This window comes from Lolium rigidum, chromosome 6, assembly GCF_022539505.1.
Source record: "Lolium rigidum isolate FL_2022 chromosome 6, APGP_CSIRO_Lrig_0.1, whole genome shotgun sequence".
NCBI classification, from domain to species: domain Eukaryota; kingdom Viridiplantae; phylum Streptophyta; class Magnoliopsida; order Poales; family Poaceae; genus Lolium; species Lolium rigidum.
In genome coordinates this window covers 336,349,733-336,363,902 of record NC_061513.1, presented here as the reverse complement: position 1 = coordinate 336,363,902, position 14,170 = coordinate 336,349,733, and the positions used below count along the sequence as shown (strand labels likewise).

Sequence of the window (14,170 nt, the reverse complement as noted above, 5' to 3'; positions counted from 1 at the left end):
CTTTCCAAAAGTAATAAAGCATCCTTTATCGAAAAAAAACTTGCAAACATCATCACCATGCAGTGCAGTCAACACTTTCAAATGCAGAGAAATCTACTATCCATATACTTTCTCTTTCACATGACGGAGCGGGAGTTGTCATTATCGTCATTGAACATGTCGGTGAGCTGGTCGTGCTGCCCTGCAGCTCTGGCTGCTAGTGCCCGCGAACTGCTGGAAGCCGGGCTAAGGAGGACGACGGACACCACCGGTGAAGTGAGCTCGGCGGAGCTCAGGCGATCCACCGAAGACGGTGTTGAGGTAGCCGGCGGTGAGGATGTTCAGGTCAAAATCCGGCTCCAGTGAGAATGGAGATAGGTGGGGCATGTACCTAGGCTTTCTTGGAGCACCGACCCGGGTGCCAGTGACGCGCTTGACGGCAAGGGCGACGAGACACTGCCTTGGCTCCCCCATGCGGCGGGCGCCGCCATCCCCGCCATGGAGGCAGCCCTCTGCATTAGGGCTGCCTCCATCGCCTCTGCCGCCAGAGCCTTCCGCTCCCTCGCCTTCTGCTCCATCTGTGGGCAACTGGCATTCTCCACCTTACGGCATTGCAGGTCGAAGGCCCACTCGGCGTTGGACATCCCCTCCGGCCGCTCCTTCTCCGCCTTCCCCTTCTTCTTCGGGGACACGTCCGCCACCACCCGGGGGCTACTTCTTTGTCACCATGCCATCCCAGCGAGATCTGGGCTTGCCGGGAGTGGGCGGTGACGCGGGAGTGGAACTGTAGATTGTGGAGGAGAAATGGAGGGAAATGCAATGATTTTGGAGGGAATATTGACATTGTCACGCCGACAAGGCTGGCCCGCTCACATTTTTCGCTCCCGCCGGCGTCCCCGCTAGCCTCCCTCCGGATTGGATTCAGCCTGGGGATGCTGGATGAATAGTGCCCGCATGCTGGCGAGAAAACTTTTTAGGGGGAGGGGGGGGAGCGAGTGGAGATGCTCTTAGGCTTCTTCGGCTTTTACGCCGAATCCTCTTGCTATGTACTTCGGCTCGACAGACTGAAGTTCTTCCCGTCACTCTAAGGCAAACAGAGATATGACCCAAATCACTTGTAAGCATAAGGCTGAGCATAGAGATTACATTTTTGATAAACGTAGGACTTGATGAGGATATGTGGTTTCTACCTAGAATGGAGATACTGTGTATGGTCAAAAAATAATGTATGATCTGTGTTTGTAAAAATACTTGTGCAGCCTGTGCTTTCATTGTTCTAAAGTATATACGTATATATCAATATATGTGCTTGCATGGTTCCCCTGCCGTGGGGCAGGTGTATGATCTGTGTTTGTAAAAATACTTGTGCAGCCTGTGCTTTCATTGTTCTAAAGTATATACGTATATATCAATATATGTGCTTGCATGGTTCCCCTGCCGTGGGGCAGGGCTGCATTTTAAAAATTGTTTTACTAGTATTGGAGTCAGTTTTACCTATGAGCCGACTGAGGTTGCATATTATTCGAGTCGGGTGGTTTTAGGTCAAACGGCTCTCATAAAATGGTATTGGAGTCGGGTTGTTTTTTTAGCCGACTGAGGCCTTACCTTCAGACGGTTTTTGTAAGCCGGCTCCAAAACTCATGTTATTAGAGACCATGGCTTAGAGTATCTCCAGCCGCATCCACCAAAGCGTTCCCGAAAGGGATTTAGGGGACATTGGACACATAACCTCTCCTAGTCGCGCGCTCCAAATGCCGCTTCGGTCTGGACGTGTCCCAAATATGGTCCGGTGTTCCTAGCCCATCCCCGGTGTATAGATGCTCTATCAGGAACACGGACACGATTTTTACACTTGCTTTTTGTTTGGAGGTCACGTTTGGGGGACGCGGTTAGGAACGGGAGTCCCCCAAACGCGAATTCGGTCCGGACGTCCCCCAAATGACCAATCCGGCGCTTTTGCCGGACGTCGTTTGAGGGATGCGACTGGAGATGCTCTTAGAACCGGATTGAGACACCGGCTCCAACCTGTGTATAACAACCAGCTCTAATACCTGGTTTTGTACTAGTGGTCGTTTTGCTCGGTACCCGAGAACTAATTTTGTCAAAACGTGCACGAAATTCTTTTATTGTGACTTTATGATGTTGCCATACTATTACCATTGCCATCATGGTGGTACTATTTTGATGTTGGTCTTATGTAGTAGTATGTTTGAATGGGAAGTGACCTCCAAAATCATGTGTCGTTTGGTCAATGCATATGCTTTTACCATGTCATGCTTTAGCAGTCAATAGTGGTCTCAGTCAGCATTCCGAAATTATAATCATACTTCAATACTTGAGCTCGTCAGATCAATTTGAAAACATTGCCAATGTTCAGATAGTGAACACTTTCAGACATCACTAGTTGTGTCCACGATGCAGAGGAGCATATGCATATGTTTTTTCTTTCACATGACGGAGCAGGAGTTCGCACTCTTATCGTTGATGAACATGTCAGCGAGCTGGTAGTAGAATTACTAATAGTGGACTTAATCAGCAAATCAGCATCCCAAACAGACATTCATACTTCAATACTTGAGCTCTACTTGCAAACATCATCACCATGCAGTGCAGTCAACACTTTCAGATGCAGAGGAACCTACTATCCATATGCTTTCTCCATCACATGACGGAGCAGGAGTTTGCATTCTCGTCGTTGAACATGTCGGTGAGCTGGTCATGTTGCCTGCTGACCTGGCTGTACCCGGGCTCGGCCCTCCTGACGTAGCCGGCCGGGGCCCGCTTGTCATAGGTGCCGGCGACGTAGGGCTGGCTGACTTGGCTATACGGCACGTAGGGCCAGATCTCGGCCTTCTTGCCCGTGGACCGCGCCTTCTTCAGCACCTTGCTCTCCTCCGCGTAGCCTACCACCGTCACCTTCTGCTGCTTCCTGTTGATGTCCACTGATCGCACCCCTGGAATCACAAAGCTCGTAATTAGATAATCTTGCCTATGTGTTCATGTTCAGTAAGGACATGGTGCTAGAGTTCTTTAAGCAACCTAAGGCCTCCCTGTGGGAAATTTACTTCATTTCATTGTCCTACACGCAATACACCGTGAATATATTCTTGTGTAAATTGCATTCTCGTGAGCTCACGGAGAAGTCCTCACATCTGACAAGATTAATGTGCGGCATATTTCAGGACTTCCTTTATTTTGGCATCAAACCATAAGTAAACCTAGAGCACATACCATATTTTTCAGAACGTATTGTTAATCAGTTGATCTCCCCGAAGATTTAGGGAAGAAAAACTCTGGCATTATGCATTTGTGCTTTAGGGAAGAAAGACTCTGGTTTTGATATGTTCTTCTAACTAGCTGAGCAGAGGAGCAGAGATAGAGGTGGAACCTTTCAAGGAAATGAAAACACAGGTCATGATCTATTCAAGTGCTAATCCACAAATGTGCAGTTTATGTGCTTGCAATATTAGATCAGTTCTTGCTCTAAATGTGCTCAATAATATAGTAGAGAAAGGCAGAGAACCTTTCAACGAGTTTAAAAGACAGCTCATGATCAGTTCAAGTGCTAATCCAACAAGTTTCAGTTTATGTGCTTGCGATATGAATCAGTTCTTTGTATGCGCAAACAAAACAAAAAAAAGTTTTTGGTCTAAATGTGCTCGGAAGAAATGATTTCCTGTTTCAAGTGAGCCCGCAGCCAATGTTTCAGACAGTACAGTTCTACTCTTATCACACATGCTTTTTGTTAAGACAGCACAGTTCTTTTTAATCAAAGCACAAGCACAAATCCAGCTCAAACCATATTCTGAAAACATAAAATGTGCTGCAGCAAGATTCACTATATACGATGCGTGCACATGCCTTGTTCGTTCTTCTAAGGAGATGAGCAGAGAGAAACAGAGGTAGAACCTTTCATGTGGGAGAGTGCATTCTTGACCTTGCGCTCGCACCCCTCGCAGTCCATGGAGACCTTGAGCTCCACCGTCCGCATCTGCCTCCTCTTCCTCCTCCTGTCGTAGCCATGGCCTTCACCACCCCCAAACATCTCAGACAGGAACTCCAAGGTGCGTCCCAATCCCATTGCTGCAAGCTCTCTCTCTCTCTCTCTCTCTGCCTCCCAATCTCTCAACAACTACACCAGCAAGATTCAAGAAGATGGAGAAGAAGTTTTAAAGAACAAAGAAGACCCCCTGACGACCAAAGATATGATACGAGGCAGTATGAGAGGGAGGAAGCTGGTCTTTATATGCTATTTATGCTGTGTGTGTGTGCAGCAGCTGCGTGTCCTGCTCCTTGCGCAGTGACAACAGAGCATTGGAAAAGGACTATGTGATACCTTTTTCCCTCCTCTCGCAGCAGTGGTTGCGCTTGATGTGAACCAGGAAATCAATGATGTGAGGAAAGGGAGAGGACAAGAGCTGCCAAGGAAATCAATGTCTTGTGCAAGCAAGAGATGGTTCTCGCTCGGGAGCCACAGTGGCCTAGCCTGTCTAGCTATGGCCTGCCCTCCTGTCTTGTGCAACCATGTGTGCACCAGTGCATGCATGCATCCTCCTTGGTGAAGCCTTTGGAAAAGCGCATAGCCAGGACAAGCTGCACAAAAGCTAGTAGACGAGAGAAAGGCCTCTCTGAGCTTCTGATGTGCAATTAAGTGCAGACGCAGAAAGGTTTTCAGGGACAAGATTGGAGGAGAAAAACAATAAACCCAGAAAATAATGGCACTGTTCTAGAATGACAATGGGCTAATGGCACTGTGCTTGGCTTAAGATATTTGTTGCCAAGTTGCAAGAATGTACCTACCTGCTCTCTCGCTGCAAAGTGCAATGTGATGGGGAAGAGGATAGGAGCTAGCTAGCCACTCACCAGCTTGCGAGTTACCGATCGAATTTATTTACAGGCGGTAGGTCTGGGACACGGGCAGCACGCCATCGACCAGAGATGTCTGCGTCGGATGCAAGACGATCAGGAGGCGCGTCCCTGTCGAATTCAGCGTCGCGCATGTCGACGAATGGTTGGTGAGTCTGGGACGAGACGACGACGCCCATGTCCTGCTGCTGCTGCTCTGCTGCTGCTGGTTCCTATCGTCGACGGTTGCGTGCTCGGTTTCATGGGCACCATCCACGACGAGGGAGTGGCACTGGCATTGCTGCTCTGCTCTCATCTTCTCTGCGCCGGCCCCAACTTTCTGAATGTTTTTACGTGGGTTGAAAAATGCGTTGGGAACATATCAAAGAGCTTTGTAGCTTTGGGTTGCCGCTAATGGTGCGGGGCCTGTGACGATGGAATCGTCTGCAGTTGGCCGAGATGTATAAAATTGGTGGCCAACAACCAATTATTGGCAACAATGTCAGGCGTCAACAGCAGCTCAGGATACATGGTAGCACACAGATCATTGCAATGCACCATCATTGATATCAGTCGCAAGGAGCAATTTGCCCAACAGGAGACCGTGGGGGCTGTCAAACAGACGGCGCCAAACTGTGTTTAGGGTTTTAGTTCGTGATCGAGCATGGTTTATCTTCTGCTGCTCTCTTGTGGTTCCGAGCAAACGGCATATCATCATTCATTGCGGTGAACAATAGTGCTAGGACCATCTACCATTGTTCAGCAGGTGTCGTCTTTCACCACGGTGTCGTCGACAACAATAGTGCGAGTCGTCTTTCACCACGGTGTCGTCGACAACAAATTCCAAGAAGCAGGAGAGCAGAGCAGAGCGTCGGAGAAACTGAGAAAGCCAGGGGAGGGTAGATAGGTTTGCGAATTGACTCCATACCAACCGTGATGGCAACCAACAAATGCGCCCAAAAACCAACACGTAGTAGGATCACATCGCTAGCTCTGCGGTTGCGCCTTTCTCAAAAGGATCAGATCGGTGCGCCCACGAGTGGACGCAACTGGCAAAATATCACATTCCATTGCGCTGCAACCAGCAGCTGTGCCATCTACAATACATTTCACCAGCAGATAGTTTATGAAGTTGGCAAAAAGATCTTGCTGGGGCAATAGCAATATCTAAGGGGCACTCCTGTGCCTAAACTCTAAACATATCACGCCAAGTGGTTCCATGATGTCGACAAGCTCGACAGGGGAAAAGGGGCGGGAAAACGAAAAGTGATCATATGTGACAGCCTATTGCAATCCCATCGCAGGCTAGCTTACCAATATTACCATCAGTCTAAAAGCGGTAGACATGTCCTGGACTCCTGGGCTTGGGAGCTGTCACGCACTGCACTGGTGTTTGATATTTGATACAGGGAACTGGGCGCAATAATATGATACTACCACTGAAGCAACAGTACATGACATATCTGGATTTGGTAAGATAAAATTTGGCAAAGTCGCCCTCTATGTGCAATCTGGATTATACAAGATAAACAGGAACATTTGTCAAGTTACCAGCAGCCAGCAACATGCTAGCAATCAAGCGAACAATTGCAGTAGAACAGCTTTGTCCACAGAGCACTTGCAAAAAAAACTGTGGCTGCTTTCATTCACAAATTATTGCTACCTGGATACGGCGCTGTAAGACCCTTCCGGTGCATTCCTTTTCCAAACCATCGTTTTTCAACCAACATGTCAAAAAGGAGCTGGTTTTGCGCAAAACATACCCATTAAGCTACACATCACTGAAAATAATGCGAGGGGAGACTGGGACGGCTACAAACTGAAGAAAATTTCTGCCGAAAATTTCTTGCACTGAGAGATGCAGTGGCATAGTCTGTCTGAGTGGTGAAAGTTGGAACGGTTAGGTTCTCCCATTCCGATAGCAGTGCCCCCAGTGGCGGTGACTGATCCGAATGAAGAGTCAAGCGAAAGAAGACCTACTCCTATATAAGAGCTTTGACGCCCATAGCCTGCATGTCACGCAACCGCCAAACTGCGTAATACGATTCTTCTTCTGGGACCTCGTCGCTATCCATGAGTTGCATCGCCCACTGATAATAGACAGTCCGGATGGTATCCTAGCATAATTCAAAACAAAAACAGGTCTATCACTTCATCTAATTACAAATATGGACTACAATGTCACCTGTCAATTAAGAGACATTATATGCATTTACAGTTTAAACCAGTTAAGGCGGTGCAGTGCAGGCAATCATGTATGCTTAGTCCTCATCCATACTTTGGAGCATCCACATTTAAAAATAAATAAAAAGAGCTTAAACCTACGACCTTAATTCAACAAACTGCTGGCTATAGAGCTCTAACACGAGAATTGACAGAAACATCTATGAAATACTAGTCAAGTCCAAGTTCAAGTTTTGGAGACAGCATGAACTGACAGAAACGTCTATGAAATACTAGTCAAGTCCAAGTTCAAGTTCAAGCTTTTAACAAATTGTGCCACTATAGCAGAATTTTCAAGCAAAACAAATCCATGCACAAATAAATTTGATCAAGCATGGAGTCAGTATAAGAATACATGTAAAAAGCCAGCAATTGCTGAATTAACAACGGAGCTAGCATATATGAGCCTACCCACACATCAAAAATACATAAACACAAAAAGGAAGTTACATAGCCTACCTGTCCTCCTTCAGTTACTTCTCCTTCTCTATCACGAATACAATGAATCTCCTGTGTTTGGAACTGAAACGGAGTTTTGGAAACAAGATACACTGTAAGCAGAACAGATAACAAAAATGAAACAAAAAGCAAAACAATCAACCTGTACTAAGCACTTACCACTACCAAAATGATGGGTGCAGATCCCAACATCTTTGTTTCCTTTACATCAGCATCTGAAATGTGCAGAATCTGCAAAAACAATGGAAATTCACAAATATAAATCTTTAAAACTAAATGTGCATGCTATTACGCAGCTTGTGTTAGTAGTCCAGCTTAGGAGCAATAAACTGTAGTGTTGTGAACACCATATATAGTTTGTATAAGTGAACTAAAATCTAGAGAGGGGCTGGATGCATTTACATAGAAATCTAAGAAAACTGTAGATGCACATTGACTTACTTTGTGGTCAAAAAACATGCCTTGTGTTGCATATGCGTTCCTCTCTCCTGTGCAGCGTTCAAGCATTTCCTTGGTGCAATACTTTTTTAAAGTCTTCACATCACCCTGAACAATAACAGATAATTTTGGATGATAAATCGCCAAGAATATCTACCAATGTGCACATTATTTTCATATATAGTAGTATTAGACAGCATATAGTGAATAATTTCGCACCACTTTCTTTCATAAGTTAACGAGTATAATAATAAAAAGAAGAAACAACCAGATCAAAAGCTGGTGGGATCAAACTATAAACGCGACAGACAAGCAGCAACAAAGAAGCTTCAGTAGCATTCTCATCAACTCATCTACATGATGTGGGGTGTATGGAAAGAAAATAAACCAAAGGATTTTCAAGAGCAGGGCAAAGAGCGCAAGGATTTAAGAAAAAAATGGGCAGCGACAGAGGGATCCCCTCCTTGAGTGGGATCATGAATCATTCAGTTCAAACTTCGTGAGAGTATTGCCGTGAGGCAAATTTGTTCTTGTAATCTTTGTGACTTTGTTTTCCAAGTTTACCTTTGAATATGCAGTAAGAACAGGCTAGACAAAGACAAGAAGAGCACATGATTATTTTTTTTCTTAGCTAGACAAAGTTTACCTTTGAATATCCAGTAAGAACAGGCTTGATCATGTCTTGAACATCACCAAGAAAATCAGATAATGAAAAGGATCTGTGGACGAAATGGTAGAATATAATTCAGAAACATTCAGAAACCTCTGAAAGTAAAGTTGCATGTCTTACGGGTCTCGTCGCCGAATTTCCTTGAAAGATTCTGCAGTAGCGGTCTCTTCAAAAATAGTTTCATTAATACTGCATGGAAGGAATAAAGACAAGTAAGAAGAGAATCATTGGATAAATTATATACAACCAAATAAACAGAAAACATATCAAGTGTTTTAAAACAGCAAGAATAGATAGTCGCATTAGGTTTGAATCTATATTTGTATGAATACGTAGAAGCACGGCTGAATGTTGCTACCATGAATGCACTTGGCAGTTACCATGCATGGCTTAAAAAAACAGAAAGTAATGTTCTAAGTGCAGAAATAAATAGCATCATTAGTCAAGGTTGAACCAAGCAAAGTTAATATAATGAAGTGCAATCATTAAAAAAAAGAAACAATGTGCTAAATGCAGAAATAAATAGCATATATAATCGAGGTTGAAACAAGCAAAGTTTATAATGAAGTGCAATCGTACTCTTGAATTTTCTGAACTACTGGATGGTCACTCGTCTCCCATCTTTCTCGGACATCCTCAGCTACCTGCATTTGCAAGTGCAGAACATAAAAGTCAATACACATGACCCACAGTTTAATAGAAAATAAAAAAAATAACTTTAAAGCGTTCTGATGATACCTCTTGTCCCTTGGTTACAACAGGTTTGGTGTACTTATTCACTCTCTTGTAGACTGGATGACCTTGCATCTTTATACAGAGAAAAAAGGTTTTTAGATGGTAGACTCGTGTGGAAAAAATAGGAGGTAACTTCAGAGGTCCCCTCTTAAGATACCTTATTCTTGAGTGCTTCCCATTTTTCACCCAATACTGACTTCTTTGTTGGCACAAAAACTATTTCAGTTCTTGTGCTCTTCTCTACAGCAGCAGAAGCACGCCTGGCAAGATTTTTCTTCTTTCTGCTAGAGCCAGAGCTTAGCTCATCTTTGACAATTTCATATCCCTGCTTAGCTAAAGTTGAGACTCTCGTGTCCCGTAATTTTGCAAATGCACCGGATACAACTGGTGAAGCCGCTGACAATGTTGACCTCAGTTTATTAAACAGTATATAGCTACTTGTGGCATCTTGGGATTTGTCATCTGAATGTGAGGACGCCTCAGTTTTCCCATGTTTTGAAGTTCCAGCTGAACCTTCTGTGAAGCTTGAAGTTTCTTCTTTTCCAAGTCCAAAGCTTTCCTTCACCTGTAAAGATATCCACCACGTCACTAAAACCTTGTTCGGCAAAAAGCACCATCCATATTGGATTTACTGATATTTCTTTATATTATCACTACCTCTTCTGTAGCAGCAGATATTTTTTCCTTAACATTCGCAGTAACCTACAAAGGAACAACCCAAAATTCTGAGCATGGAACAGAAAAAGAAATGAATAGAGCATGTTTTGATCGGTCATCTTTAATGAAGAATCATGGTTGACTCACCTTTTTAGATGTCGCCTCAGCTTCCGCCAAAACATCGTCAACGCTCTTGGAAACTGTCTCAGCCGTTTTCTTAGTTCTGCATAACGCATTAGATAATATCATAATAATGTTCAAGTAAACCAAGAGAAAATCTGGAACTTATTACATACAAAGGTATAGTTCAATGTACTGCTATATGTACACAAGTCGAGATGAAAGAAGTGCATTCTTTTTTATCCCACTTATCATACCTCACTTTGAGATCTTCCTTGACCACACCAAGTTTCTGACTGAACTCCTTCATGGATTTCTGGAATTCAGGATTACTGCAGTTGAAACGTTGGAGTAATAAGCAAAATGAAAAAGGAAAGAACACATTTCAGTATTGCACAATCATCATGGGTCACCACGATAGTACATAACCAAAGGCACGAGGAGCAGCAATTGTTATACACACTGCTAAAATGGCTTAATTTTCCTTTTGGTTGTGGCGGTACCGTGGTAGTGAAGACCATAGAGAGTAAATTTTACCTGTTAGCCTCACCCTTGAGCTGCTTTGAGAACTCGTTGAAAACACTTAGATTCCGATTGTTCAAATGTCTGTAGCCGGAAAGAGCTTGCGCATTGCCACTCGTTGCCTGTACCATGTTAAGGAACAGATGGCAGTAAGTAAATGGCATGCAGTAATATACAACACGATGGATGAATACGGTGTGAAAATGAAGTGTGTAAGTAATAAAACCCAGAAACGTCCTATGGTGACAAGCATTTTCCATACTGAAGAAGCAAAAGGACGGAACACTTATATGACAATTATAACTGATTAGTAAATTACTCCTCCGTCATCGTACCATAGAGATATTTGCTGGTGTGCAGTGTTAATCAAATTACAGTGCCCACATATGTATTGAACTAAGCACATACGACATGAACAACAAGCAAAAGGCTCATCTTTTGTTTGCCGAAACCATAAATACTGCCTCCCTGACATGACAACTTCAGTATATGGTGGATTGGTGGTAGCTATTATGTCACATCATATGGAAACATCCTCATAAGTTTGTATCTAGATAAAGGAAATGCACACGGTTCAGCTGAAGCACACAGCATGCCGCTCATTATACTACCTTCTGTCGCGTGCAATATTAACGGAAAGATAAAACGGAATAGGGAGGAACACATATGCACTAGCTAAAGCCGCAACCTTGATCTCATCGAAACACCCTACTATATTTCCCGAGTGCACTAAAGCTGCAATCTTTCGCTCCAACCCAGCACCCTACAGTTGCATCCACCGCCAACAAATAATAACTAGCCAAACTGAACAGGTTGCAGCAAGAAACTGCCGCGGAAATACCAGAATTCCAGCCGTACTACAAGTCATCCACCCGCCCCTCTCTAGCAATCGAGCCAATGCCCCTAGGAGAATCGAACTCACCAATCGCAGCGCGGCCACCGACGGGGGGCGCCTCAGAGCCCGGAGCAGCGCCGACGTCGCCATCTCTGGAGCAGAAGCAGGGCACGGCGATGGAGCGGTAGGATCCCTGCGGCCTCTTCGAGCGGCGGCGGCGGCTCGCCGGAGGTGAAGGGGGCAGGGAGGAGGGGGGTAGATGGAGGTAGGGCTGGAGAGGCGCCGGGGAAGGAAGTGAGCGGCGCTGCCGGCCCCGGCCGCCGCGACTGGTAGGGCTAGGGGGACGTCGCCGCCGCCGCCGCGCGTCTGTTTGGGTTTGGGGGAGAAGAAAGCTGCGGCAGGAAGAGAGAGAGAGAGAGGGAGAGGCCCGACTAATTTTAGGCTGGGAAGGTTTTAGGGGGGAAATAAAGAAAATAAGAGTCGGGAGGGGGTTAGTTGTAATTGACACGTCAGAGTACTATGATGTTTTCTTGGGACGAAAGCTGAGGCTGGATTTGAACCAAATTCGTCGTGGTCACTCATCAAAGCATAGTTAATTAGTTATCACTTGACAGAACCATTATGACTTGACGATCCAAATTAAATGTAACGATTTTACGATTCTACTGAGTAGAATTTAAAATTATACGATTTTGAGAGTGATGACTACGATTTGCGGTCCTAGCATAAAGATTCCGACTCGATTTAGAATCGCAACTTTGGATCAAAGTATCATTTGGTCTCTCCATTCGGGAGGCTGGAGCGGATAGGGAGGACCAGTAGAGGAGGCCAAGGCGTAGTTGCGCAGGTGCACCGAGGGAGGCCAGCGATGTCTAGGGGAGTAGTCGGCGTCGAGGTGGCGGGGTGCGGTGATCCAGCACACCACTACATGTTATAGTATGCTTGACATAACACCAATAAAACATCGCTCCACTACTATTACACCCTTAGAGTGGTACAACAGAAACATTGCGGTCCAAGGCATTGCCCATTGAATTACAACTTCGACTCATTACAACAGATTAACACAACCACCTAATTACGATGAGGTAAAATTGCAAATAAAGTCTAGAAGAACAAGTCGTAGACTAGACTTATCCTAGCTCTACCTATAGAGATGCTTGGTTGCTAAAGAGACTATGACTGAACTTTAGCGGCTTAGGTTTTAGGATTAGGGAACTGATTCCCTTCTACTCCTATTCCAGGTTTCCACCATGGTCTATGTAGCAGTTGACTTCATTGACTTCTCTAGTTGGTTCCGCCCCTTGTATTAGTTGACTCCTGAAAGGAGACGGATGTCGCCTAGAGGGGGTGAATAGGCGGTTTAAAACTTTTACGAGATGGGATTAACAAATGCGGAATAAAACTAGCCTTTACTTTGTCAAGTCCAAAGTCTATATATTATGGTTTACCTATGTGCAACAACAACTTATGCTAAGCAATAGAATCAACTATGTGATAGCAAGATATATAACTTTAAGCACGATGGCTATCACAAAGTAAAGTGCATAAGTAAAGAGCTCGGGTATAGAGATAACCGAGGCACGCGGGAGACGATGATTTAACCCGAAGTTCACACTTTTGCGAGTGCTAATCTCCGTTGGAGAGGTGCGATGGCTTAGTGCTCCCAAACGCCACAAATGGCCTCACCTTTAGGTGTGGTTGCTCGATGCACACCAACGCCACAAAGGCCTCACCCCAAGATGCGGTAGTCACAATACACACCGAGCACCACGAAGGCGTCTCACCTTATTCTCCGGTGATCCTCGCCACAAAGGCCAAGGTCATGGTTCCACTAAGAAATTTCCTTCGAGGCGAAAAATGGGCCTTACACAAAGCTTGGGGCACGCATCCAAAACTTAATTGGAGACTTCCAAGAAATCGCCACAAAGGCCTCAAATCCGTCTAGGGTTCCAAGATCTCAAGAGTAACAACTTTCTTGCTTTCACTTCCACGAATCACCGGAGAACTCAAACCGATGCACCAAATGCAATGGCAAGTCCCTCACTCTCAAATTTCACCAAAGCTACAAAAACTATTGGGGGAATAAGAGAAAGAACAAAGAAATTCACAAAGAACACCAAGATCAAGATCTAGAGGATTCCACTCACAAAGAGATGTATTTGATTGGTAGAAATGTAGATCTAGATCTCCTCTTTCTTTTCCCTCAAAAAGATTCAAGAAGGATTGGAGGAGTAGAGAGATATGGCAAACTCTCAAGGTCAACAATGGTGGAGAAAGAGAGTAAGAGTAGCTCGAATTTTGGGGGAAAGACCCCTTAAATAGGGGTCTTAGATTTACGCCCGTTGGGGCCAAAATCGCGACAGGCCGGCAGTGCTCGGCCTTGTTCCACTGGCAGTGCCGGGGTGGCCGGCAGTGCTGGCCTTTTTCTACCGGCAGTGCCGGCCCGCGGCAGTGCCGGGGTGTTCCGGCGGCGGTTCCGCCCCCCAGTTTTGCCCAAACACCCGATACGAAAACCTCAAGAACTTTTGCATCCGAACTCCGATTTTGATGATCTTGGGCTCGTTTCGAAGCTAGTAACAAGCTCTACAAGATCATGCAGGGAACCATCATAGTCCAGCAAATTAGGATAGAAACAAATGGATAAAGGTTTTACCTATCTATAAACAAGAAACCGGTAAAACCTC

The 14,170-nt window shown here is 45.0% G+C and overlaps 2 protein-coding genes across 2 annotated transcripts; both read right to left on the bottom strand.

Moving 5' to 3' along the window:
• Positions 1-2,424: 2,424 nt before the first annotated feature.
• Positions 2,425-4,411, bottom strand: LOC124667567 (heavy metal-associated isoprenylated plant protein 23-like). The gene is made up of 2 exons (XM_047204828.1): positions 3,889-4,411; positions 2,425-2,933 (listed from the first exon to the last, which is right to left on the bottom strand). Exons 1-2 carry the CDS (start codon positions 4,058-4,060, stop codon positions 2,641-2,643), a joined length of 465 nt encoding a protein of 154 aa, XP_047060784.1. The 5' UTR covers positions 4,061-4,411; the 3' UTR covers positions 2,425-2,640.
• Positions 4,412-6,442: 2,031 nt separating this feature from the next.
• Positions 6,443-11,716, bottom strand: LOC124666966 (mitochondrial import inner membrane translocase subunit TIM44-2-like). The gene is made up of 14 exons (XM_047204300.1): positions 11,571-11,716; positions 10,664-10,770; positions 10,384-10,458; positions 10,154-10,229; positions 10,007-10,051; positions 9,507-9,914; positions 9,353-9,421; positions 9,194-9,258; positions 8,735-8,803; positions 8,591-8,663; positions 7,948-8,052; positions 7,666-7,737; positions 7,507-7,569; positions 6,443-6,941 (listed from the first exon to the last, which is right to left on the bottom strand). Exons 1-14 carry the CDS (start codon positions 11,631-11,633, stop codon positions 6,807-6,809), a joined length of 1,425 nt encoding a protein of 474 aa, XP_047060256.1. The 5' UTR covers positions 11,634-11,716; the 3' UTR covers positions 6,443-6,806.
• Positions 11,717-14,170: the final 2,454 nt, after the last annotated feature.

Excerpts from the sequence above, each read along its gene's own strand:
- LOC124667567 (XM_047204828.1), bottom strand. The coding sequence starts at position 4,060 with ATGGGATTGGGACGCACCTTGGAGTTCCTGTCTGAGATGTTTGGGGGT. Across the intron at positions 2,934-3,888 it reads TGCACTCTCCCACATGAAAG|GGGTGCGATCAGTGGACATC; the intron begins GTTCTACCTCTG and ends TTGTGATTCCAG.
- LOC124666966 (XM_047204300.1), bottom strand. The coding sequence starts at position 11,633 with ATGGCGACGTCGGCGCTGCTCCGGGCTCTGAGGCGCCCCCCGTCGGTG. Across the intron at positions 10,771-11,570 it reads CGGTGGCCGCGCTGCGATTG|GCAACGAGTGGCAATGCGCA; the intron begins GTGAGTTCGATT and ends AACATGGTACAG. Across the intron at positions 9,915-10,006 it reads TATCTGCTGCTACAGAAGAG|GTGAAGGAAAGCTTTGGACT; the intron begins GTAGTGATAATA and ends ATATCTTTACAG.